Source organism: Pezoporus wallicus, unplaced genomic scaffold, assembly GCF_028554395.1.
Source record: "Pezoporus wallicus isolate ANWC-B61680 ecotype Strahan unplaced genomic scaffold, APGP_CSIRO_Pwel_v1 contig_12044, whole genome shotgun sequence".
In the NCBI taxonomy this organism is placed as follows: Eukaryota; Metazoa; Chordata; class Aves; order Psittaciformes; family Psittacidae; genus Pezoporus; species Pezoporus wallicus.
This window is the reverse complement of record NW_026642180.1, coordinates 407294-435278: the sequence shown is the minus strand read 5'-3', so window position 1 is coordinate 435278 and position 27985 is coordinate 407294. Positions and strand designations below refer to the sequence as shown.

Sequence of the window (27985 nt, the reverse complement as noted above, 5' to 3'; positions counted from 1 at the left end):
CTCTCATCCTCCAGTGAACACACATCTTGTGAAATAATCACATTAAAGCTTCTGCCTGCTGGAAAGGCAGGGGGTGAAAGGCAAGACAAAGGCCTGTAATTATGATTCTATTCTATTACTCTATTATATCTGTTCTCAAATACTAGAAGGTGCTCGCTTAAAGTTGCCTGAAAGATGATGGGGTCACAGCATCAGAGGGAATACAGCTCAGCTGTAATAAACATGCCCTGATGAACACGCTTCCTTTGAAGAGAAAACTGCGATGCCTGATACACAGATCAGCAAGGATTAGTTCTGGTGATGTTATTTATACTGGGTGAACATCAAAAGGTGGTAAAGCCATTTTCAGCATTGTCTCACATTCAAACAGAAATCTGTTTGAAGTTCACTCAAAGCCCGATCACTTCACCAGAGTCCCCACACTTCCTATAGCTGTGTTTGGATGCTGCAGTGGAAACTGCAAACTGTCACTTCCCAAAAATGCTCACTTAGCAATGCCTTAATCCACCTGACCTGCTTTGAATATATATATCTAGAGCTGTCATCCAAATGTGGACCTCCAAGTGCAGGAAGCATTTATCAGACTTCCAAAAGGAAAAAAGGATTTCTGCTGTCTCTGCTTCTTTACTGCTATCCCCATGTGAGATTTCCCTCTAAATAAGATGTCTCATAGCATTGAGCAGCAGTCTGGGCTTCCAGGATAATTCAATGTACTTCTAAGGGCTTTGAGTTATTCTCCATGTTGTGCCTTACAGTAAGGAGTTGCTCCTTACTGGTTTTAAGACTGTAAGCTGAGATAGTCAGTCCTATATCCTACAGTCTGCAGCCCAGGCCAGGCAGCTCATCATCACTATGGCAAAACCACCTTCACTTTCCTAAGAGCCTTCTCTCCATCTTTCCCATGACTCTGGCTGCTCACTCCAGCTCCTAGCATCAGGACCCAGCACACCAAATAGTCCATGAGCTCTCCTGCCTGACAGACCCACTCAAGGGGCTCATTCATTTAGCTCAGTTATTGGCTGCTGCTGAGGTTCACTGTTTAAAGCATTATTATATAGTTTGGGGAATAAAGTTCTTCATTTATGAGGGTGTTCTACGGATCACATAAGTAATTTCATTGTTGAACAGCGTTAGACATAGCCTGGACCCAGAGTCCTGCACACTGGGCGAGTTCCATCAGCATCTCAGGGTGCAGACATGGTCACCTCCCACACTCAGTGGTACATCTGCTCTAATCCAGCAACCCTCTGTTTGCACAAACTGTTTGTTTTCCTATACAAATGTCTCTGGCAATGGATCAGCCCTCACTGACACGGGTGCCAGCAGAGTTGGACGTGTTGATAACAGCTGAGAGGCTGCATAGGGCTGCTTCCAATTTCTGGCTTCACTGACTCTATTCCCAGGGAATAAGGTTTGCCACAATGTTGACTCTGCTAAAAGCAGCTGATCAACTTCTGTATGTAATGGCCAATAAGAGCTAAAACCTAACTATGACTATCCCATAATTTAAGGAAAACTAATAGTGCAGGGGAAATAAAGATGGGTAAAGAAGAAAGCACAACTATGGCAAACGAAAGAGGAAACTCAAAAAGTAATAAATCAAAGTAACTACAAGAAAAGTTACTCTTATTACAGGTGATTCACAACATAGAATTCCAACGGGAGAAGCAAAAGGAACAGAAGAAGGGGCATCGCAGGCCACTGCCGACCTGATGCAGCTGCAGTGAAAAACTAAACTGAAATCTTGTAAGAAATGACATTTTGAAGAACTCCTGCACATGGAAAAACCAGGACTTTTTCTTATGCTTTTTATTTCCCAGGTAAAAGCAGAACTTCATGCTATTACCTGCGGGTAACTTTATGCTATTACAGGTGGGTTTCAGCTGTGGCCTTTCCACCAGCTCTTGCACACAAGCCACAGAACAGACGTTTATTGATAACCTCAACAGAGCCAGACCAATGTGCTGAACAAATCCAAAAGCCAAAACCCAACCTACATCTTTGGAAAGAACGGGCTTTGAAATCTACAGGTGCTACAGGTCCAGAAGCACTTTTCATACATACTAATTGTGGTAAAACACGTTATTAGATGAGTCTCATAATACATGTGAAATAGTTTTATACTCAATCAGAAGGAGCAGCTGGGCTGAGATTGAGCCCTATTGATTGTCACATCTTTGGGGCCACTGGAGCAGGATTTAGGCATTCAGCAGAGAGGAGGAACATTCTAAGCTCACCAAAACTGAAAGAGTAAAAAGAGCCATCAAAAGATGGACTCCCTGCATGGGAGAGGCGAGGATGGAAAGGAGGAGAAGGCGACAAGATGAGGAGCACTCTCATGCTGCTTCATACACACACATAGTGCCCATCTTGTTGTATGCAAAACAAACCAATGCACTTCAAAAGATCTCATCAAACACAAGCAAGCAGCATGGCATGGATAAGTATCTACTGCCTCATGACAAACAGAAATATTTATGGAAGGCTATTAAACTTGGATTACTTAGACATTGGAGCAGTTGCAGAGTCGCCAATCAGCTCTGCTGACTAAATACATATTTATAAATGCTTTAGCTGTTTTATTTACCCAATGGACCAAAATGGCTTATTCATTCTGTTCTGGTTTTATTTTGGTCTATCAAATACACTAAATGTGCAGTTAGGTGCATAATAAGAACTCCTTTAGAAAAGTAATTGCATTACCTTAGACACAGGTGATTTTTCTTTCCCAGACACCAACTGGACCATTTCACAGGCTCCTACGTTCTTAATAAATAATATATTTAACACACACTAATTACTGAGCTGAAACCTTGCTTACAAATGCAAAGTCCAAAGGAAACATTTACAAACAAAGCAGAGCCCACTGGAAAAAACACACTAATTTCAGCAGAGTATTTGCTACAGCGGCAGCCAGGGATGCAGTTGCGGTACCAACCACCTCAAAGGTCCATTCACCACAATGAGGGTGGTAAAATCCTGGCACAGGTTGCCCAGAGAGGTGGTGGATGCACCATCTCTGAAGACATTCAAGGCCAGGATGTGGATCTGAGCAACCTGATCTAGTTGAAGATGTCCCTGCCCATTGCAAGGGGTTGGACTAGATGAGCTTTGAAGGTCACTTCCAACCTAAACCATTCTATGACTCTGCAGGAACTGGACACGGTAGAAGATAATGGACCCACAGGCAAGCACCACAAGGATGCTCGCCTCAGGCACTGCGAATCCAGGCTGACAGCCCAACATGCTGTATCTGCCACAGGTAGAGGCCACAGGCACTTTGGTCTAAGTGCCTGAGCTACAAGAGCACAAAGAGGGTAATTTCTGTCTATTCTATCTCATATCTGGGCAGCAAGTTGAAGCTCTGAAAACATTAACGTAATTGTGCTCCCTTATGGCTAAAGCTCAGCTCAGGAAGAAACGGCAGGCTGGAACCTAGTGAGTCTGTAATTGAATACATACCATGCTTTTATACATTAAGCAGACCAGCAGCACATGCAAACACCATGACTCTAAACCCTGACTGAGCCCAGATGTGATCCTGGCCTCTGGGCTTTCTGGCTCAAAGTCTGAGTTAGTTATTCTGCTAATGCCTGAGACATGCTGCATAAACAGACTTAAAGAGTATTTGCATATTACATTGTACCACTATTATCAGAAACATCTGCTGCCACTTTCTTATTCAACCCTCACAAAGAAGTTTATTCTGTAAATGCTCTGAAGACTCAGGGTTTCCAACACGTTTTAGCCTTCCAATATTACATGCAAGCAGTGCGTGCCCTTTCCATACGAGAGGGGCTCTGCATAGCAGTACTTCAGCATAATCATGCAGCTGAATAGAAAAGTAGTATTTCATACAAATAGCAATGCTCCACCTAAAACTTGGGCCAACACAACTTCAAATTTCACTTATAACGCGGCTGCTGCTGAGGATGCTAAAGTCAATAAAAGCCCATTTGAAAGCCTCTCCTCTTGTTCAAGACAGGTTGTCTTAAAAACCAGTGCAAACCAACCCTGCTTTACTGGTCTGGGTCAACAGGATCTAAGCGCTTTGGAGGGGGTGATGGTGCCCCCAAGATGGGGTTTATAGGACGAAGGGGTCTCTTCCAAAACACTGCCCAGTTTAGGTGGAAAAAGTAGAGAAGCTCAGAGCCAAGGGATGTCAGGGAAGGGAAAAACATTAAAGTGGTTATCTCTTGGGGAAAGACAGGTAATTTACAGGCTGTGGAGCACAGAGAGATTACGGATAGATGTGAAAGAGAGCGAGAGATTGCCCTGTGGAAGAAAACTAACCTCTCTAGTAAGTCTGCATCAAAATTTGGCATTCGAGCTGGCAAGGAGATCATCTTAGGCAGGAGCTGGCAGCAGGCAGCACCATGACCTGCTGGGACTCATCTCCTCCCTGACAGCACGGAGGATGCCCTTGACGTGCCACGCTGGGAGACACAGGCACGGAGCACACACTGCCAGAAGTGCCCTGAAAGGTACCTTGCTTGGCATGGACCAGAAAAAAAACACCCTCTCCATTTAACTCCAGGAAATAGGCTCATCTGTCTCCCAAAGTTTCCAAACACTGATGAGCAGGATTGAGCTACCTTCCAGTTTGGTCACTCCGTGTTTTCTGCCGCCTCCCTCAACATGGCTGTTAACCTTTTTCTTGCATGCTTTTGACTTAAAATTCTTGCACAGCCTGAAGCCAAAGTCTGTTCAGTAAACCCTGCTGTTCACTGTCCCATGGAGCTGGGCAGACAGAGCTGGCTTCATGGTGTACACTCCAGTCACAAGCTTTAAGTCAGCAATTCACGCATGATGGAATGATGTGAAAAACCCTAAACATCTCAAGAGATTCTAGATCCCTCGATAAGAAGTAGTTCAAGGAGCCTTCTGGACCATGCCAGCAGGTAAGGCCATAGCTTTGCTGCAGGTCACTGCAAGGTTTTGTGCTCTGCTGTAAATAAGCGTCACTGATGGACAAATCCAGCATCTTCCACTAAGCAGTGAAGCTAACTGCAGTCTGAGATGTCTAGGTTTAGGATCTAATACTGCTGTGCAATATCTACCCATGGGTATGGGCATGCAACGTGAAGAATGCAAGCAATGGCAGCACCCTGCTTCTTTTTTCTTAACAACCTCCTTTTGTGCGGCAAGAAGTCATAAATGTGACTGATGTCCAGAGTGTTCCCCACACGCTCAAATGAGAAACTGGGACTTCTTAAAACATGGGGCATGACCAAGCAGGGCTGCAGCATGGCACATCGGTCAGCAACAGCAGCACAAGCGGCTTATGTGGCTGCCAAATGAGCACAGTTCATTCTGCTTTCAGATGGAAAAAGAGCGATGCCTTCGGGCACACCCAGCCTCAGCACTCTGCAGTGAGGATGCCAGTTTATGAAGTATGGCAGCATGGAACACACATATGTAGTACTTCACGTCTTCCTGTAAATCCTCACAAAGTCTCCTAGCTTGTTGGCTTATCTCCATCCTCTTCCCCTCCTCACCAGGGAGCTGAAGTGTGGCCACCTCCTAAGCTTGCTTACAAGCTCCTTCCTCTGACTCGCTGCTGGTAACTGCTGCCTGGTTTCCTGCTGCTCAAGTCTCACTTCCAGCTCCTCCGGGTCCATCAGTTTGCTGCTCCAGCAAAGCCAGGTACTATTATATTTACTGGCTAAACATTCCTGCCCATTCTGCCACGAACGGAATTCATTCCTCCTCCTGCCCACAAGTATTTCACTGCAGAAAGTGACTTATCAATTTACAGGAGACTTAAGCCTGCAAAATCATTCTGCTTCCAGCATGTCAGAGCTGGGCATGCAATGGGTTTCCTGCATCTATTGGCAAAGCTGGGCTAAACCATGGCTGCATTGACCTTTGCAGAAGTAACCCACCCAAATGAACCAACAGTCATTTGGAAGGCAAACATGACCCCTAATTCAAATAGTGTTCATCCTAGAAAACAGCTCCCTGGCTAAGCTGAAATTCACTGCTCAGTGCTTGCAGCTACTCATCCTTGTCCAGAGTCCCATACACGTGTGTGCAATACCAACAGCTATAGTAAGACTGCCTAGGAGTATCTGTATTATTGTTGAATTTACTACTGTACCTAACACTGGCTAATGAGTTGATTATTTGGGGTCCTTCCCCCGCCACATGGTTTTACTCCTCTGTTAACTCTTGTCACTTAGAACCACAAAATATGCCAAGTAATAACACCATGGCTGACAGATACATGGGAGAGGATAATTTTGCCTCTCCCTCCCTTCCCAATTGGGTTAAATAAAATCCAAGCTAAAAAATGCCTTGGGCAGCTCCTTGAAACCATTTTTACCTTCATTATTCCTAGCCAATTCCCTGCCAACACTGCAGAACTGGGCATCCCCGCTGCATCATGTGTTTGAAGAGTAACATTCAAGTGGGATGAGGTACAGAAAGTGCTGAGCAGCTGCAGTTTCTCAGACCTAGAAAAAACAGGAGCTAAACACCAAGTTAATATTCTGAGCAGCCAAATGCCCTTCCCCAGGTAACAGACTGCCATTCACTGACAACAGATGCCCTGACAAGCCAGAGATATGCATACATGTATGCATATTTATCATATCATATAATCTGGATGTCACTTGGCTAGGCAATCAGTCAAGATCCTGGAGGTAGCACTGCTTCCAAAGACCAACACAGCTACTGGCCTTTGGTGGGTTTTACCCAGGTCATAAGGAACAAAACCAAGTTTCTTGGACTCTGCCAATGGGAAAACAAGGGGATGAGAAGTGAATAGGTGATTTACTACCAAAGTAATTACCACTGATCACTTCATTTGGCTTCTGAAAGGCTTGAGGAGAGAACCTTGCCATCCTGCCAGGTTTTGAGAGCCTGCCATCTCCCACGGATAGGTAAAAATTTCAATGTGCAAAAAGAAAGAAGGAAATGAACAGAATTTCTAAAGGACTTCACTGCTTTATAACCACGACTCAGTTTTTCATCGAGGACATAAGAACTGAAGTCAAGTGGCAAGTAATGAAGTACTTATTAAGCTGTTGGCTGGATCATCCACCACTACTAATGTAGCCCTAGAGATGTTTCAGTAAAACTATGGCACCTTGGAAAAGCTCAGGGTGTGCTACATTCTACTGCTCCTCACTGTGGTTAGGGAACACACTGTAACAATGAGGATGGTGTTATCTTAATATATACACACACATAAAGAGGACATCCACAATCCAGAGTTAGTGAATACTTGAAAGAGGTTTTAGCCTTTTAATTCAAAACAGATAAAGTTCCTATCTTTATGGCAGTGGGATGTCACCTGTCGGAATAAATCTGGAGATGCATCTCCTTTAACAAGATTATATGGTCAAACAGAGTGGAAGCAATCTGCTCTAACATTTCTTGGCTGAACGGTTTCAAAAGCATCTTTTGACGCTAATTTGTTGAATGGATGATTGCGAGCAACATAAAAACAAATTAAAAGTTTTAAGTGCTTGGGCTAGATCCTCAACTACTGAAAAGCAAAGGTGGGCCATTAAATTCTGCATGGCTTTGCTCATTTGTAGCTACTGAAGATCTGGTTCTTCATGCTTAATGCAACTATACATCTACTTGAGCACAGGGTTATACCCAGCAGACAATTCATTCTGGTAGTCAGCATCCTTCAGCCCCACACTGCCAACAGGAATCGGAGCATTTGTCAGCTCCAGAAGTTGCAGAATTAGTGCCTATGTTCTTGCAACTAAAGCAGTTGGGGAAGCCACTAGAGGCCCTGTTCTGCTCAACATGGGGCATGTGATGGACGTGAACGCATATGGTTTTACATACATAAATGATACAATCTAATTTACAGCAACAGGTAAGTATTGCACATTCATCTACACTCATTACACAGTGAAAACTCACCTATCTTTAAAATCAAGCCTGGCCACTGTCAAGGCAATTCCTTATAGGTGCGCCCTTAAGAGCTTCTTCCAATTTACCATAAACCCTTTAGTCTCCCTATTTTCTGCTGCATGCTACTCTCCATCCTTTCCACTAAATCCCTGCTGTTTCCACCCAATCTGCTGCTTTCCCAGCTCTCTACTCCAGTTTTGCTCTTCCCCACCTGCTCTCGTGCTCTACTTCACTGTCTGGGGCAGCTGATGCAAAGATGCAGGTTATTAACTTTTTTGCTCAGTTTCCCTTTTCTGTGCACTAAGGGCAGGTAGGGCACAGGAACAGCAACAATGCTAACACCTGAAACCATGTATAAACTCATGGAGTGAATAATGGAAGAATGTTTAGATAGAAATGGGAAAGAAGACTGAATGACACAAAAAGAAAGGTATGCCTGCTCTAACCTGCTACCAATTTCAGGCTAAAAGAGCAATACAAAGATGGTATTCAAACCCTGTGCTTGTTCACTCCATGCTGGGTCTTCTTGAGTGGACGGGTTGTGTTTTGTGGGTTTGTTTGGCTTTGGCACCTCACACCACACGCTATTACATGAGCATAATGCAGATGGAAATCGCAGTGGGTGGCATGCATGACCCACTGAGAGCAAAATTTTAACTTAATGAGCTTAAACTGAATTTAGGGAAATAGTCCTGCAGCTTCTAATCAACAACCAGAAGGAGGTTTTTTGTTAAAAGATCATTATTAGTCAAAAAGGGTAATTTCTGAGCACCAGTTGGGCATCCCAGGAACTGAACGGATCTGCAGCCACTCATTCCCATTTAAATTCAGGAGGAAATCAGTCTTCATACATCATGGTGGAAGTTGGCTGCCAGCTGGAGTCAGGGAAGCATCTCCCTTCTGTACCACAGCAATTAAAAGATCATGTCATTACAGTTGATCTAGCACCCACAGAAGTCAAAGGAAAGCCATTCATTGATTCTAATGAGCTTTGGAGCAGCTTCAAAACTTCTCCAGCATATGTAGTCCTGACATTTTGGAAACCAAAAGCCTCCCAGTTTAACTGCACTCATCCAGGGCTGAAACAGGGAAGAAAGTATTTCCACATTTACAACAATCAAGGTTTTGTTTCCTTTGAAAGAAAAGCATCGGCTTTCAATGGGAAGGACTCAAACCTTTTGTCCAAACCCAGAAAGAGCCTGAAAAGCATAAATCAGTGTTGCCCCTCCTTTCACCAGCAGCTCTTTTTAATTGTCCTGGCTCATCCCTGGACACGGGATAATGAAAGCAGGCACAGAGAAAGTTTGCTGCAGCTCTCACCTTTGTGGTGGCAGATATTTAAGAGTTTTTCAGCTTCTCAACAAAGCCACATCCTCCACCAAGGGAAGGGAACAAGCACAACCCCCTCACCCTCAACCATTTCCCAGTCATTTCATTTCCTCAGGTACAAACTATTATCCACAAAATCACCATTTTAGGGGAAAAAAAAAAGGCCTGAATCTTAAAATTAGATCCTACCATAGCCCCAGATTCATAATAAATCCTTTCATGTGCATAACAAACATTTCAACCCTCTTCTTTTTCCTCGCACTGAGTGGTATCTGCTCGGCACACATTTTAATACTGGAGAGGTTGCTGAAGGAGGCTTTTGTTGAATTATTTCTTAGGCACTATTGAGGGCTAACTCCAAAGAGGAAGATACTTAATCATTGCTGAAAATCCCCAGGTTGCTCTGCAAATCCACAGGCTTTTGTGACCAGGGTGTATTTACTGTGTCAGCGTTTGCTTGACTTCTGAGGAGTCTGCAGTTCTTCAGAGATGATTATTCCCACTGTGGCACTGAGCATAAACCTAATATATCTACAGACCTTAACACCCCAACTACCACCCCCTTCGCTCCATCCGTGGATCTAAGCAGCCTTCTGACAGCGAAGTTCATTATATTGAATGCATTTCTGAACAAAGGTATGGTTTCATCGCTCTGAATGGAAGTCAAGCCTTACTCATCCTGTGAAGGCAGTAAGAAACCAGTCTAATTGAGCCTGGAAAGTTCCCATCTAGAGGCACTGCTCTCTAAATCCAGCTATAGCTCTGAAGTAACGCTTTCCAAGCACCCACATGATCTTATAAGCTCAGCCCCACTTTCAAGCATTGCTGTATTTAAGTTCTTGTAGGTGTTGGTTCCTTTCAGTGGGGAGTAAATCTTGAAGACCCAAACTGTATCAGAAACAGGACTAGAAGTACTTCCACAAAGTTTAGTCAGTAAGGCCACTTCCACAACTCTCCTTGCATTCAGGATTCAGTCTCCCGCCTATAATCAATTGCACCACCAACTCTACAGCCAGAGCATGACTGAAATGTTTCCACATCAAAGGTGCCAAGATGCTCTCCTGCATCTCAAAGCAGCCATGATCCACCCAAGAGCCCTCCTCAGGCTGAGACCACGGCAACGCCAGTAAAACTGGATTTGCTCCTGAGGAGTGGCAGAAGTTTGACCAGACACACATGTATGCTGGAAACCTGAGCTTTCACCTTCAGCAACAGGCATATATTTGATGTCTTCAAGCCTCTCTGCTGCCTCAGCCTCACAGCAAAAAAGAAACAAACAAAAACCATAGAACACAACCACACAAATAACCCAAAATGAGATTATTTGCCCAGGTGATGTTACCCTTGGACCTGACCTCTTTCATTTATGCAGTAAACAGCGGTAGTTACTTCTTCCCAATACATGGGATTCCCGAAGCAATTAAAGCTGCTGCTGGAACAGGACAAGGGAACACATCGATCTGTTGAACAGGGGAATGCCTCACGTTCTACAGACACAGATGAGGGAAGCAACTGCCTGACCCAGAAAACATCTGCTCAACAAACCCAAAATTAATGATAGCAACGAGCTCCTTGATGGCTCATTCTCACCCAGATGCTGGGAACCATCATACAGCTACTCATAGTAGCAGCCAATCAGTTACTAATGCAAAAGAGTTGACAGGAGCAGGATGTGGGCTCAGGGTACCAGCACAACCCAACAAACCTTGACTTGCATCCCCAATGCCAGGATGCAGTTCTGTGCTGAAAAAAGACGTTTCCATTGAAACAAGAACCCAATAATCTACAATTTGTGACACTAAGGACTGCCAAGTGAGGATTAGGAGGCAGCCCTTCTGAAATCCCATAGCAGCATGCTCTTTCAAGTGTGAAATGCTTGGTTTTAAAAGTTACTGTAAGAACACTCAACACCAGCACACAGTGAAAGAAAAGTCTATTTTTTCCTACCTTTTCTTCTTGTAACTTCAAACCTTCTGGAGTCCTATAAAGAAAAAGAGACATTTTTTGTGGGTTTTGTTGTGATTTAGGTTTTTTTTGTTGTTGTTGGTTGGTTTTAATACAATAATTGCTCAAAGGCAGCATGAACAAACCCCCCTAAAAACATCAGTCATTGTCCCAGAGCAGCATCTACGAAGCTTTACACAATAACTGAGGAGTAATTATAAGCATGTATTTCAGTTTGCCCACAGGTATTTAATGGATCAACAGATCACCTAAAACGATTCCTCATTCTTCATTCTGTGATAAGTTACATGGTAGAGCACAGCATCTTTCAAATGGATTTTTCTTCTCTTATTGATGTTAAAAGGGAGCAGCTAGGAGGGTTATTATTACTGTATCATGGATTTAGGGCTTGGGAGGGAGGAGGCAATACAGCTATTTTTAGCAGAGGCATGTTCAAATACTTGAATAATTTCAAAGCAACCCGACTACTCATGCTTAGAGCCTTCAACCTTTACACACCTACATGATTTGCCCTATTTCTTGCAAAGCATCACTACTATCTATGATAAACTTCTTTTAAAGAGACATTGCATGAAGTCTCAAGGGGCTGTTGCGATCCCAAGCAACACAAACTACTTACACTAGTGGCAAGACTCCAGAGGAGTACGTATTTCATTCCGAGCAGTAGCATTATTTATGGGTTAATTACAAATACTAACATTTTGCCATCAGTCAAGACACTTGCTGTATCAAAAACAACAGAAGCACAGAGGACTCAAAGACCATCTTGCCTGGAGTCCCGTTGACCTGGACAGTGCCTACTGATGGGTGATGCAGGATTAAGCCCACTGAGTGCAAGCTCTCCAGACCCCTGCCAAAAGCTTATAAGGGGCTTCTTACTCCTGTGGATGTGCCTTAACCTCATTCCATTCCCTTAGTGCTCACTGTTCTCAGATGTTTGCTTGTCAGAGAAGGAAAACAAAAAAGGCTTGTTTCTCTCTTGCTTTTGATAGGAAAATAACACACAGCCTCCCCAGACATCTAAGCTTTCTGCCCTACCTGATGCTTATTATGGGTTTATTTGTACTTTTTTTCTCTATAATAAAGTACCTCCCTGCAGACCACATTTAGACAAAGAGAAGTGTTGCGCATCTCCTGAAACACATCCACAATCCTTTCCGTGGTACACAGCACCCTGCCACAGGGTAATTGGAAATAAAGCAATCTGCCACTGGAGCACAGGGTAAAAAAATACAGACTTTATCCAAGTGAAAGAGAGAAATAAACAATGGGGGAGGGGGGAATCAGCTTATGGAAACAACAGTATCTGCTCACCTAACTCCTGAAGGCCATAATTACCTCTCTCAACCGAGTACATCAGACAGCATCGGGTAATTCAGAATGAGGGGGTTTATTCCAGGATGCAATACAACACACACTGGATGCTAAGGTGTCGTAGCCATTTCTACGTAACAGATGCTGCTTTCTTTCCTCCAAGTGACCAGCAAGCTGTCTTTCTCAAAGCTGTCACCAAACTCAAGAAGGATCAGAACAGCAGACATGGTTTTGGCACTCCCTAAGTCAACTGCCCCATCCCTGTTCAAGGCCAGGTTGGATGGGGCTTGGAGCAAGCTGCTCTAGTGGGCGGTGTCCCTGCCCACAGCAGGGGGCTGCAACTGGATGAGCTTTCAGGTCCCTCCAACGCAAAGTATTCCATGATTCTATGAACTTAGGGGAATAAACAAAATGTGGGTATTTGCTTATAGAAATACTAAGTCTTTACCCACTGTACGATGCTGCCTTAGTGATCTTCAGAAAGACATAAAACGGCATTCAGGCTAAGTACAGACTTCAAAGGATTTATCCCCTTGATGCAGCAGAGCTGAGCTGCACAGACAGCTACACTCCAGGGACCTCTCTGAGCTTTTCAAAATATTAGTTTCAGAGGTGGGGCACAGGATAAAAATTCACATAGAGCCTGCTATCATTAAACCCATGTACATGTAACGCATGCAAAAGGGAAGAGTACTTTTAAAGCTCCCCCGAGTCCCTCTCTTTAACAAGCTGTTTGAATTCTCTGCAGTTCAAAAGCTTAGAAACACTAAAACTAATTACAACTATTACATTGATCAAAAGGGGGGAAAAAGACACTCACTTTATAAAATTCAAGTGTCAGCTCACTTGTACTAAATACCCTTTTGGTACTTCCATGTCTGCACAGACATCGTCAAAAACAAAGGATGGTCTTCAAAGGTTCCCTTCTTTTACTCTGTTCCCCTTATAATTGTACACCCTAATGAATATAAATTACCCAAAAGAACAGATGCAGGATTCAGAGGAAAAGCTTGTTAGAAATGCAATGGGAGGAGAGGGGGTCAGCCTGCGGATCACCACTTCTCATTACCTGGGAGCACTTGGTACATCCCCCCAAAACCTCCCTTTCAATGTAGAAAAGGCACTGAGAACACTCAACGTTTCAGGAGTACACAGTGAAGTGGGAAATACACCTGGCTTAAAGAGCAGCCACAAAAATCCATCACCTCCAGATAGACACACAACTGTGGTTTCTATCCCTCCAGTAAAGTAAAACTGCAGGAAGGGCTCATTTTTCTTAGTTTGCTTCAGCCAAAATCATTTCTCTCTTCTGTAGCACAGAAAAGAAACGATGCTAATTTCACTCCTTGGGGGCATGTTGAACATAAGACCTTTCTATTAGTGATCTAATATACCACTAAAAGACATTACCAGCAAGTCTGGCCACAGGCACAGCGCCGTGTATGGCTTGGGCAATCTCTTCACAGGAGAGAGGAGTCACCCCTTCTTTGAAGTGCAAGATACTGCTCTCAAGTTGAAAAGGAAAAAAATCACACTGAGGTTTTAATAGTGTTAGTGGTAGAGAATCAAACTATTTGGATAAAAATGACACTAAAGTTCTTGGATGCATTGCCTGAAGAATACTCTCCTGCAGAAGCCATAAAGCAGATGGTTATAAATGAGACTTATTTCATGGGCAGCATTTAACAACTACAAATTCCTTTAACTAAAAATCTAATTTTATCAGAGCATAACTCATAGGCTTTGAAGGGAAAAATTGGCTTCAGATTCCTCATTCCTTCTAGAAAGCTTCTTCACAAGTACCATTTTAAGCAACATTTCATTAATGCAATACAAGGGTTTTATTTGTCAAGGTTCATGTTTAGCACCTATTTGCCTGCTTTTTAATGTCAGTTAATTGAATGCAGAAGAAAAGGTCCTTCTGTTCTGTACCTGAAATGCCTAATCATTATATGCAAATCGATGCAGTGTGGTTTTGCTCCAGTATTTGGTTTCACCAGACGTGTAGCTATTGAAAAAGTGCATCTCCAGAAGATGAACCAACCCAGTGCCAATGGTTGAGAGGCGATGTAGTGTCATCTAGTGCAATTACTAACCCAACCTGGACCTGGAGGACTAAAGAACAATATGAATCAGAACTACAGCTCACTCCCTGTAGCTGTCATGCATTGCACAGGCACCTGTGTGAACCTCCTGCCACTGAACAACAAAGCCCTTTTCTGTTCTCACAGGAGGGGAACGCCAGTCTTTCAGAAGACGGCATCTCAACGTCCTGCCAAGCTGTAATAGCTGGTTTGTGTTACAGGCTGCTGATTAATGCTGAATCATGGGCCCACGGATGAGCAGAACACTTCTGGAATGAAAAATCAGATTCCATTCAGAGCAAACACAGGGCGGGGGGGGGGGACACACGCTTCATTGTGCAGAGTTAAAATACAACTACACAGAGGGAATACGCAATGTAGTACAGTGCTTGGTAACCAGAGTACTGCAAACAGATTTACTGACAGTCATTAGTGAGGGATGCGAGCAGCAAAACCGCTTTCAGGTTGTTTGGTGTCAGTGTAAATAGAATGTTTAAACATCTCTATAAAAACACATCTACATCTGTCCTGTACCCCCACAAATAACATATTGTGCACTATACAAGGCAACAGTCTCTTCTCCCTATAAATCCCTGTTGTGGGGTGGGGGAAGGCTACGTGAGCTTCTGCTGCTGAAGCAGGAGGCCCCCACCTCGTGACCCCACTGCAGAAAGGGGCATCACAGTTAGTACTGTATTTTACTTCTGTCTCCTCTGATTGTTGGTTTTTTTTTCCCTGCATTAGGGTAATGAAAGACTTGGCTTCAACTCTCCTACAGTCAAGCAAACCCAAGTTTGCTGGACAGCCTATTTGTTGTCTTGTCTTCGGGTGCTGCTTTTGAATGTCCCTACCAAGTGAAGCCCAGAAAACTTGGAACCACCGCCACACTATTGACACCAACTGCTGCTACAATCACTTCAGCCTAGCTTCATTACACCAGTGCTCATGGGCAGTTAATCATTGTTACTTTTTAGAGCTGCATTCAAGCAAACGGGGGGGCAAGGAAAGACCATGTGCATGTTCCCTGTCCCTGGAAGTTCAAGGCCAGGTTGAACACAGGGGCTTGGAGCAAGCTGCTCTGGTGGAAGGTGTCCCTGCCCGTGGCAGAGGGCTGGAACTGAATGAGCTTTAAGGTCCCTTCCAACATAAACCAGTGTGTGATGCTGATTCCTCTCAGCTTTAGAACTACAGGCAAGACCAACCCACTGAAGGGCTAATTTCTGATTATAAAAGTGATCTATGACAACCAAGAAATTGCTGTACCAAGCAGTAAGAGCCGTTCATCACATAGAAACCTAAGTCCCCCATCTATTACTAACATCCACCTATTCTCTCCAGCCAAGGACTGAGCAGGCAGAGCAAAACAGTCACATGGATGCTCCAACTACGTGAAGTTATTATCACAGCATGACCAAAGGGGAGGTCTTCCAGAATCAAAGCTGAACCAGGACTGCCTCTAGACAAAGCTGGTCCAGGCCTGCCTGCAGGAAGCACAGTATGAAGCAGAGCTTCCCCAAAGCTTTAAGATACCCATGGGAGTGGGGACAGGATGCAGACACACAAACAAGCTGCTCAAAGTCCTCCTCAGCTCTAGAAAAACAACAGTCTAGCCTGTAGACAAGTAATGTTGTCTACAGCAGGTTAAAAACATGTCATTAGGTATCTAGAATTTATAACCATTTAATGCATGTATAGTCACATCACTAGAAGCTGCTGTGCATGATTAAAAGCAATCTATTAACCCGGATCCTACAGCCACGGACTAGACACTAAGGTGTGTGTATAATACATCCCCTCAGCAGCCTTAAATAAAAACATGCCAACCCACTGCAATGAGATGCGACATGGGACAAGGCTCCTAAAAGGCTGCTCTGAAACACACGCAGAGGCTAGCACCATCACAAATTACAGCAGCTACACAGTACTGTGTACTTGGTTTGTAAATGACAAGCAATGCACACAGACAAGCTACCAACAGGGATGGAGAAAGGACTGTTCCCTTATTTTTCTGTAACAGTTGTTCTTCCTTTTGTCCCTGCACATCCACAATTGGCCACATGCAATTTCCTGCATTCTAATTTGAAGAGAAGAGTGAGCACACTTTGCAAGGTTCATAATTAAACAGTCACAATTAGGCTTGAAATTGGGAAAGACAAGTTCCTGTCTGCTACTTCTACCTAGTTTTCCCTTGACTAACACCAGAGGATGAATGCTCATAAACCAGCATGCAGAGGCACACAAGCAGGAATCCCTGAGCAATAGCTCAATGTAGTATTTTAAGGTTCACATCTTTGCAGTACAGTGCCTCTCTATAGTTCTCTTTCTTTCCCAGCTTCCTCCATGTGCAAACCAGTACACACAGATTTGCATCCAGCTGTGCATTTGCCATCCTTTATGTCAGTCTCTGATCCCACAGCATGATGCCTAATATGCACCAAGTTTGGTACCAAACAGGTACCGACTGCCCTCAAGAACAGCAAACCTTGCAGTGTTTTCAGTCTCCTGCTCTTTTAAATGCAGATTTAGTCAGGAGTCCCTTAAGACCATAAGCAAAGGTTAACATAGGGGACACTGCCAAAAAAGCCCTATTAATGCAGCAGATAGAAGAGATGCAGACCAGGCAACGTTTCACATCCACACGCTGCCTGTATCACTGGACTGTAGCAACCCTCTTACTTTGTGGCAGAGACTGCAGTGCTTGTGCAAGGGGATAAATCAAATTCAGCGCATGCAGAGGGCTCGTGCTGTGTCCATCACTAAATTAGATGTTACTTCTGCACACACCAAGTCTCCAGGGACCTGCTCTCAGGATCAGATCATCCGCTGTACGATTCCTAAATACACAGCCCTGACTCATTTAGCCAATTAACAAAGAAGTGCCTGATCCTATTAACAGACCATCATCCTGGGGATATTTGCTTTCCTTTCAGAGCATGCTCTTCCTTACCTCAAGTTGGGGGGTCAGGATCATTACTCTGCCATCAGTGCAGGGCGAGGGGAGGCACTCTGTGTACAGATTGTAGTAGTTGCAGCGGTTATGAGTAACAGACAGACAATCAGGATTTTGTGTTTATAAAGCTATGCACAAAGACTATTTTCAAGATGCTAATGAGGCACAGGACATCCACTTCATCTCTTTTTTTGAGCAGGCATAAGGAAAAGAAGATAAATCGTATACTGCTGTTCAGAGAAAGCTTGCTACCAGTACAGATGCTGGCAATTTAGATTTGTTCTGTCTGGTACAAACACCGAGAGAAGCTCCGATGTCTCGCATCGCACAGGATCATCTGCTCGTCCATACGGGCACTAATTGAGATGAGTGCTACATCTCTGATTTCGCTCACTATTTCCAGACTTCAGATGAGAAACCCAGGTACAGCTCCATCAGTTTCCACACTGCCACAGGGAAGCTCCTGGGATGCCCATTTTGGAAACCACAGGTTTGCAGATGTACGCTTCCTAATTGAATTAAGCAAAAACTCCCCTGCTTTATGTAGAAAGTACTTGAAGTAGAACTATCTCCCTTCTAAAACTACCCTGACAGCTTTTAAGGGAGAGTATGCTACATTTGGAAAACAATTAGTCAATATTTAGTCTTTTAAGGTTAAGTAGCTCCTGAAGAGAGCATCAGAACCACACCATAGCCAAGTCAGAACTGCCTTAGATTTATGTACAAGATGTTTTACCCTGGTCTTATTCCCTGCTTCAGGAATACACCAGCATTCCCCCATTTAAGTATGATTTTTTCCACAGCTACTCAACTGTGACAGGAGGAAAAACTTACTGAGATGTGGTTCCTGGGGTCAGTTTATGCCACATGGTCCCTGCTCTCCCCAAGGAACAGCATCCAAGTGCCAGCCACAGCACCCGAATTCAAGGTCATTAGTACCCAGGGCACCACCTAAACTGCAGGGACAGCACCTGGTAGTCCTGGCTGCTGTTAAGTGGAAGGTGATAGATCCTAGAAAGCAATGCAGGACCATAGAGTGGTGTCACACACTGCATCTTGCCATAAGCTTAAAAACAATAACAGGAACCAGGATTCTGGTTCTGTAAGGGGCTGCATACAAGAGGTTTTCACCTTTTAAGTTGTGCTATAGGTGTGTCCTGACAATCTCCAATACTTATTAGTGAGCCACATCCATGAACATAACCTAAAAGCCTTCTAACTTGATGCTGTTAGTCAGGTACACAGTACCTGCTTTGTTCCAAGGAACCCAATATTCAACTTTTCTAGTACTTCAAGCATAACAGCATCCCACAGCTATAGCATTTATTAAACCTTCTGGGTACCATCCCTTAAGATATAGCATTCATTAAACCCTCTGGGGTATTTGGGAGGGGGTAAGCGGGGTTTTATCCCAATACTATGAAAACATTCCCCAGCCCCTTGAACTGCAGATACTCTGACAACCAGCGCTCAGAGCAAAGGCTTCAGGGATAGCACACTAGTTAAGATTTAGAATGGTCTACAAACAGCAATTACAGCTTGCTAGAGATACCACATCAATGCAGGTAACAAGGAGGGGATTATCATTACACACCGAAGTGATGAAAGCATAAATTTAAGTCTTGCCTCCTTTTACCTTCACTAATGTGTATGACAGGAGCAGGCTATAGCCCAGCATAGATTTGAATTCAAATCTGGTCCTGTCCTTTCCTTCCTTTCTCCAAACTGACGTACAAGCAGGAAGAGCACACACATGGCAGAGAATACATTACTAATAATAATTCTTTAAATAAATACCAGGATATTAGATCTTCTCCTGCATATAAAAGTGATGCACTGTGCCTGTCTCACTGCAAGCTCACGCTCTGAAATCATGCTTCTAGTCGCATTAGAAGCAAAAGCTTTCATCAGATGCATTTGCAATTTCCCACCTTGCCTCCCAAAGCCCTCCTTTCCTAGCCTGTCACATTAGGAAATAACACTTGCTGGGGGAAGGAGCACAAAATCATCCCCATGACTCCTCTGCTCCTTGAAATAACCAGCTGTGGGTTTCAGCTGCTTAAAACCTCCAAGCCCTACCTAACGAAGAGGTCAGATGATGGATAACCTACACAGCCAATACCTTCCAAATGCCAGTTAGAAAGTTATGGTACTTTTAAAACTGAGGGGTTTAACATCCATTAGCACAAAAACAAGCCTTGGTCTTTGGCATCCATACCTCCCAGCAGGATTTACTCCCATGATGGTTCAAACCCAGCTCCACACAAACCCATGCACAGCACTCAGGAGCTTCCAGAGCTTTCCAGCTCCCTCTGGAAGCAGCCCATGGGAAGTCTCATAACATAAAAGTGACAGCAGCGTTCTAAAACATTAATACAAACCAGGCAAGCTGCAGGTGAAATCCTAACATTGTCCCTGTTTTAATTAGGTTTTCCATTGCAGTTCATTCTACACCCATGGCACTCCAGACTGCAGGCACGTGTTTACTATTCTAATCAGGACTAAAAATAGTCCTGATTTTCTCTGGAACACCCCATAAATTTGAGAGATGGAAGGCTGATCATCAAGAAATCATCCTATTTACATGCCATTTGTGTGTTAGAGAGTCATTTTCTCAGCCAGAAGGGCTGTACATTGCAGTCTATGGCCTCAAGACTCATTTTCCCATTATGAATGCAAAGCACAAGTGCAATAATTCCATCGCAGACCATGATGAAATCGATTTAGCAATCACAACATAAATTAAGCAGTGGTTTTGATGCCATAAACTTGCTCCTATGTAGATCACAACAAGTATCAGTGAAGGTCAGTGACCCATGCCCAAGTGCTTGCTTTGATGAAGTTCTGAGGAATTCAAGATCAGAGCACCCGTCAAATTATTTGACGCGGAAATTAACCCTTTACACATTTTTAAAGCAATTTCAGTGCCTTGCCAGGAGCTGTTCTATTTGTGATTCAATGGTTCAAACACGTGCTAATGGAGCTGTGTATTAATCAAACCACAACGCTGGTAACCAGCTCCTCAGGAATAAGGAGCTGCCACCTGAACAAAGGCCAATGTCACTAGAAGATGATCTCAGGTGATGCTGTATTATTAAAAAGGTATCATGGCTAAGCTATTTCCTGAATGATAACGTAAGAACTGCTGCTTTCCTCTCAAAAGGGGATCTCAATTCCACTGACATACCCAAAAGCTCTGTTCAGGGCTTCCAGATTCATCCTGGCGTTTTGTACCCTTCCGTAACCAAGCTTGTGGAACAAGCTTTCTGTACAGTTCCCTTTCAAATCTACATTATAACTTACATCCCTTGAAGCCATTTCAACTGCATTCTCTGAACATTAGAAACCTTAATGCTAAATTCTGTGCAAATCTGAACAAATGCATTTCTACCTTCGACCTTTTCACCTCCAGCAAGATCAAGTAATTGGTACAATCACTTCATGCTTTTTCAGAGGAAGATAGAATGAATTAGTGTCTTTCAAATATAATAGTTCTACAGTTCTTGTTTGAGCAGATCATTGGAGTAATGGAATTAATTCCACAGAGTAATGCCTTCAAAAAAATCAAAACCAATACATAGTATCTGAAGAGGGCCTATAGGGATGCTGGGGAGGGACTCTTCATTAGGGACTGCAGTGACAGGACAAGGGGTTACGGGTTAAAACTGAAACAGGGGAAGTTTAGATTGGATATAAGGAGGAAATTCTTTCCTGTGAGGGTGGTGAGGCACTGGAATGGGTTGCCCAGGGAGGTTGTGAATGCTCCATCCCTGGCAGTGTTCAAGGCCAGGTTGGACAGAGCCTTGGGTGCCATGGTTTACTGTGAGGTGTCCCTGCCCACGGCAGGGGGGTTGGAACTGGATGATCTTAAGGTCCTTTCCAACCCTAACTATTCTATGATTCTATGATTAGTGCAGAACGAGATCCTTCTGAATGCAAAAGCATGCAAAATATTTGGCTGCTTTTCATAAAGCAAAAGTGATCTAAGAGAATACAAGAGTTCCAGTGTACTACCTGAGTATACACAGCAACGAAATAACAGCGGAGGTGTGGAGGGGAGCTGCTATTCCTCACTTCTACAGAGCAGAGGACGGATATTTCAAGGAAGAAGTACACTTGAGCCAGAACTTGGAGCTGCAGACCTCCAGCTCCACTGAAATGATAGCCGAGTCCTGGTAAGCAGCAAAAAGCATCTTCTTAATTGGCTTAAACTGCCTTATTGAACTAACGCACACAACTGCGGGTATTTGTAGATGGGATGTGACTGGGAGAAATGAGATTCTCCAACTAGAACAAAATCCTGAGGCTTAAATAGATCCAATTGCAGCATGAATCCATCAAGAGCTTATCATTAGCCTGGCACTGACTAATGTGTCTGCCAGTACGTAAGTGTTGTAGGCAATGGCAGCTAAAAAATAGCAGTGTCTCCTATCCCTTGCCTCCCCCGTCACCTCCCACTTCCAGGCATTTGAGCAATCATTTAACAAACCTATGATAATCAGGAACTAATTAAATAGCTAAAATCGTTCCAGCATTCATTGTTTTCTTTCCATGAAAGTCACATTCCCAGATTTTTATAGCCTGATTTGCATGCCTCAGACTTCGAAATCTGAGCCTACCCACATCTGTGCAGCAAGGCACACGGTGAGCTCTGGTCCAGAAAGCCACCATCCCCATTGGGACAGCCCACACTGGACACCGATCAGAATGGGGACCTGTTTAATCCACATCACTGTAACAAAAGCCAACACTGTCACCTTCGGCACTCAAAACAGCTGCTTCTCCACTCTCATAAGCCCAGGGATGGAACGCTGAGGAGTGCATTACTGTCCTGCGTGAGGAGTCCTACCATCCCATCAGGGTCCTCTTCAGCTGGACAAAGATCCCCATCCCTCGATATGGCTCTTGGTCCCTTTCCAATTACTTTGCACTTTGCAGAGGTTCAACATCAGAGGGTCAGGAGGGAAACAATCCCGCAGTAACTTCGCTGGTTCTCTCAGAACCACCTATGGCTCCATTTTCCTTTTTCTAAGCAGCAAAAAAAAGCCCCTTTTTTAGGCTTTTTCCAGGTCTTACTTGAAGGGCCAGTGACCCAAATGAAGAGCCAGGACAAGTTTGCCTGTTTCATTTAGTATCACTGGTCCCAACAGGGGACAGAGCAGGTAACAGAGGTCCCCAGCCCACGACAGAGCGGTACCATAACGTCTTTGGGACAAACCCAGCATCTCCACCGTGGCAGTTTCCCTCCCAGAATGATATCAAGTATACTCAGTAAGTGTAGGAGCTGCTGATTCACTGTTTCTTCACTGACCTCCTTAGTTTAATACATGGATAAGCCCTCACTTATTTTCTGTTTTCACAGTACAAAGAGCACAAAACTAGAAGCACAGGAGTTGTAACTGCAGCAGCAGCGGGTGTACAGTACCTCTTGATGCGATCTCCCCGCATCCAAATACAGCCTTCTGCTCCTGTCTTCAGCCATCCATCCCCTCGTGAGCAGCAGGGAAACCCCAAGCAATACAAGAGACAACCAAAAGCTTCTTGATCTCATCATTTCACGTCTGTTGAAAACAAGAGAACAGTCAGAAAGCAGTCATTGCACAACAAAACCCAGCTCAGATTCAGTAACAAGGCCGAAGCTCCAGGTGATGGAGCCCATCCACGCTAGGGCAGTGTCAATGGAGCTCTGCAGACTCCCAAAGAACACGCAGCAAAACGCTCATCTTCCTGCCTTGCACTCATCAGTGCTCTGGCAATGAATTCCCACATTACAGCATCTTTGTGAAACACTTACCCCAAAACTAACCCCCACAGGACGCGTTGTTCCCAGTCTTCTGCCACAAAGCACCCGCAGAAACAGAGCCCTGGGATTTCTGAATCTAACTACAGTATCCAAAAGCAAACCACAGCAAAACGCGGTACTGTGGCACCGAGAAGGCTAAAGGATTACTTTATCCCATCTCCAGAACCCCCAGCAGCACAGGGTCGCTCCTACTGAGGACTCATTCTCAGCAGACCTTCAGGAAAGCCCCAGGCACCTCCATTCGCTTCTTTGACCACTGGAGAAACCATAGAAATACCCTTATTCCCCTCACTCGGAAGATGCCACTGTCTCAAGCAGATGCCCCCTCATTAGGCTACACTTGAGTTTGCAAGACCAGCCAGGGTCCGAGCTGAGCCCCAAGACACAAGAATAGCCATTTCCTCCCTTAGATGGCCACAGAACCCATGCAGACTTGCATGGCCCATCCCTGGAAATCCTCAAGGCCAGGTTGGATGGGGCTTGGAGCAACCTGCTCCAGTGGAAGATGTCCCTGCCCATGGCAGGGACTTGGGACTGGATGAGCTTTAAGGTCCTTTCAACCCAAACCAGTCTGGGATCCTATGATTTCTACAGCATGCAAGTGACAAGCTGCTGCTTGGTTTGAGCTATATACATTAGCAAGGCAAGTTACCTGCTAATGTCAAAATTAAACCTAGATTAATTAAGTCCCCATGACATACCTTATATCTTGACAGGACTCATTTTACAGTGTTTTCACGCCAGGTATGTGTGCAGCTGCATCACTATTCATTTTGGAGCCATGACCATTTACACCAGCTCCAACTCGGTCTCAGGTACTTTGTCTGCCTAACACAGCATCACCACATGCCCATGCAGCCCAGGCACTGCTTTTCCCCAGCGCTCATATAAACACCCTGAATTGAGAGCACTCAGGATGAAATCAACATTTATTAGGCTTTCTAAATTCCAATTAGAAAGCTCAGTGTTGCTGGGGCTACAAATAAATGTTTAATAACCCAGAGTCACTCTATCAATAAGTGACAAGTACATTGTTACGTTACGAATCGCTCCCGCACAGCAAGGCTGCTCCTCGTGGTTTTTATGGAGGTATTTTGTATGCTCCGTTGATACCCTCACAGCAAACAACTCTTTCACTTTGCAGTTCCAGAGACCTCTGACTCGTACCCTGCTTGAAATGGCAATCCTACCGCACAACTAGGGACCAGCTACTTTCATGTGTATTTAGTAAATAACCAACTGCTTGAAAACGTGATGGTGTTTGGATTAGGATGATTATAACACCAATGAAGCTGAAAGGGCAGCCTCTACCACTAGAAAACTCTGGCTGGTTTATAAATGGGATCTGTAGAACATCTTTCTCTAGTCAGTTTAGAAATTGCTTACTTTTATTGCATGCTGACTGACAGTACACTAATTGCAATCACTCGCTGTAAAAGGGGATGCACTAAAACACGTTATATATCTGAATAGCCTAAACCAAGCAACAAATGTACACTGTAAATACCAAGTGAGGGTTAAGCCTGAAATCATACAGCATTTTCATGCTACTCGGCATCCTAAACCACAGCTCAGCATCGCCTTAACCTGAGCTAGGAGGAAGGCTCATTGCAGAACCTGGTCTGCAGCTGCATCACACCATAGAGCTACCAGAGTCAAGAGAAAGAGTCTAACTGATGGAACAGATCTGGACCACCGCTGTAAACTCAGAGGAGTTTTAGTACCCCATTTCCTCTCTTCACCTGAAGAAGGGACAGATTTGGAGCCTGCACAGACAGCACTGCCCAGGTAAATCACCCACATGGCAACGTCTGCATAAAACAAGTAATTCCACTCAAGAAACAAATGAGCAATATTGGCGGCTGAAGCCTAGAGGTCTCCCAAGAGCTGGGGTGGAGGGGGGACCTATCACACACCTCCTGACCTTACTGCACGAGCAGGCAAGCAGAGTTTAATCTGCCCTGTAATGCAGAAACTGGGGATTGCAATGCAGATGCTGGGAAGCAAAGCTGAGCATCACATCCATTTGTGACACGTTTCCTTCAGCTTCAGGGGAGTGATTGCCAAAGCAGTTTTGGCTCTTAGGTCAAAGATGATACTATGCAAAGACTAAGAGTTCACCTACAGGCTGGGGTTTCTTCCTCTGAGCTAGAGCACTGTTACAGCCCTCCTTGCAGCCAGCGCCGCTTTACCTCCCAAAAGCAGTTTGTTATCTGAGGAAGCTCAAGCACAAAGGCTCCTGCATACAGCACCCAGACTGGCTCCTGCACACAGCACCCAAACATACAGACTGGCAGCATCCCACTGCCAAAGACACAAGCACAAGGTTTAGAGTAAATGTTTTAAGCAAAAAGGGTCACCTTGGAACAGAAACAGGACCTTGCCCATTTGAGTGGAGAAAACTGTTCCATGACATGCAATAGGAGCTGCCAAGCAGGCAGATTACTGTAAAGATCCCATAACTTTTTCCCCCATGATACAGAAGCATTAAGAATTCGGTTATGGTGGCTAATAAAAGGAAAGAATTTGCCAAAAGCTTTTATTTGGGTTGGTTTGGGGGCTACTTAAATTGCAGCTTATTTTTAGCTTAGGGAAATTACTAGCTCACAACAGCCTTTAGTGATCTCCAACAAGCCTCGCATTAGAATGAAAAAGGTTGAACTCAATTACCTGAAGTTATGGCTGCTGCTACAGCAAGAGGAAAGCTTTCAGACCAAACCCTTCACTCTGTCAAACCAGCTCTTGTAGCATCAGGTAAGAATCTGGTCCTCAGTTCCTCTGCCATCAACTGTTTCAACTGCTTCAGCCTTGTCTAAACAGCACTTTTATGACCTGTAAAATAATTATGATGATGATAACTTCTTATTGAGTGCTACAAGTGCTACAAAATTAAGGAGAAAAATCCTTTTGAAGCTAACCTTTCAGCAAGACATAAGGAAGCCAAACAATTCCACCAGCTCTCCCCAGTATCCTAGACAAATTACTCCAAGTTTTGATGCATTAAGAACTCACTGGAACCAACTGTGATGTTTAAGTACAAACCAGATATTCCATTTGAGCAAAAGCATATTTAAGCACATTTCACTTGATCTTTCAATTCTCCAAACCACTTCAATGCTCCTACAAGAAACGCAGGGAACACCAATCCAGCAGGGATGAAGGACTGCCAAGAAGCCCCTAAACCTCACAGGTATTAATCTTTGCTCTCAAGGCTGCCTCCGTGACTCTTGTGCGTTTCAATCACAGCTCTGCTCTCAGGTTATGCTTACAGAAGTCCCAACCATCCCTCCCGTTGGCACCACGGGAAAGCCGTTTATTTCCACGCCGCAGCAGCATGTGAGGCCAGCCGGGAAGGAGCGCGGTACCTCCGACAAACTAAAGCATCCCATAAACTAAAGCATCCCATAAATTAACGTATCTGATCAAACAAAGCACCACCGCTTGCCGCTGCCGCTGCCCACGGACCGGGGCGCGCAGTGGGGTCCGACGGGCGCCCCGCGGGCACGGCCGCCTGCACCACGGCGCCCCCCAGCGGTAGCGGAGGGAAAAGCCGGCGCCTCGCGACCGCGGCGGGACGCGCCGCCCGGCTCCGTGCCCCACCGACGGCGGCAGCGCCACGGCCCCGGCAAAGGCGGGGGTAAAAGGGGCGACCCCCGCGCTGCCCTCCGCATCCAAGGGGCTGGAGCCGCGTCCGCCCCACGGGCGGCATTTCCACCTATTGCTCCCCCAGTCGGGATGGGGGGGGGGAGAGGCGGCATCCCCCTAAGCCCGTCCGTCCCTCCCCGCCCCACGGCGGGCGCCCACCTGTTACCGCGCCCGGATGGGGGAGTCCGCGGGAGGCGGCTGCAGCGGCGGCATCCGGAGCCCCGAGCGCTGCGCTCACTCGCGGAGCGGAAAGCAGCGCGGTTCCCACGGGCGCGCTCCCCGCAGCCCGGGCGGGGACGGCAGCGCTCCGGTCCGCAGGGCGCGGAGCGGCAGCGGAGCCCCTCGGTGCAGCAGAGCCCGGGGCGGGGAGCGCTGCCCCGCGGCACTCACCTGGGGCCGGGAGCGGGGCGGCTCGGAGGGGCCCGGACGGGCACGGAAGAGGCTGAGTCCGCGGCGCGGGCCGGGGCCGGCCCTATTTGTGCTCTCTGGGCCGGAGCCGCCTGACGTCAGCGCCGCATTTGCATATTCCACCCAATCGCCAACACCTGTGCGGGGACGGCGGGACCGCCCCCTCGGGGCAAGTGGGGGGGGCGTCGTCGAGGCAGCGCTGGGGGTGCGGGCAGCGCGGCAGGGACACGGTGGGGCTCGGGGTCCCCGTTGGAGCATCCCTGTATGTGTGTGCCGGAGGTGCGCGGCTGGGAGCGCAGCGCAAACACCCCCGAGGGGGTGGGCACCCCTCGATCTCACACACACACACACACACCCCTATGCCCGTGAGAGCCGCAGCGACGGAGCTGCTCCGGGACTGGGCGACACGAGGCCGCTGCCGTGCACGGTGCGGGGTGACCCCACAGGGAACCGAGTTTTCCCCACAGCCCACCTCTGAGGGCTCCCCACATCGAAGATGTCTCGTTTTCACAGCCCCCTGGTCCGACAGAGAGGCAAACGCTGCCTTTCGTTCATTCGTGCTTTCGTTCATCCTCCCTACCCTTCACCATCGCGTCTGATTTCAAACAGGAA

The 27985-nt window shown here is 45.5% G+C and overlaps 1 protein-coding gene across 4 annotated transcripts in view; it reads right to left on the bottom strand.

Moving 5' to 3' along the window:
• The window catches only part of FSTL4 (follistatin like 4), a 202331-nt gene extending 174839 nt beyond the window's left edge, over positions 1-27492 (bottom strand). For 2 of the 4 annotated variants that reach the window (XM_057428176.1, XM_057428179.1), the window contains exons 1-3: positions 27125-27270; positions 22943-23078; positions 11152-11185 (exon numbers count right to left, since the gene is read on the bottom strand). In XM_057428176.1, the coding sequence (XP_057284159.1) occupies positions 11152-11185; positions 22943-23071 (163 nt within the window). In that variant the 5' untranslated portion in view covers positions 23072-23078; positions 27125-27270. Of the gene's footprint in view, positions 1-11151; positions 11186-22942; positions 23079-25990; positions 26015-27124; positions 27271-27355 lie in introns of those variants that run through there. The other 2 variants (XM_057428177.1, XM_057428178.1) reach the window with 2 other exon arrangements.
• Positions 27493-27985: the final 493 nt, after the last annotated feature.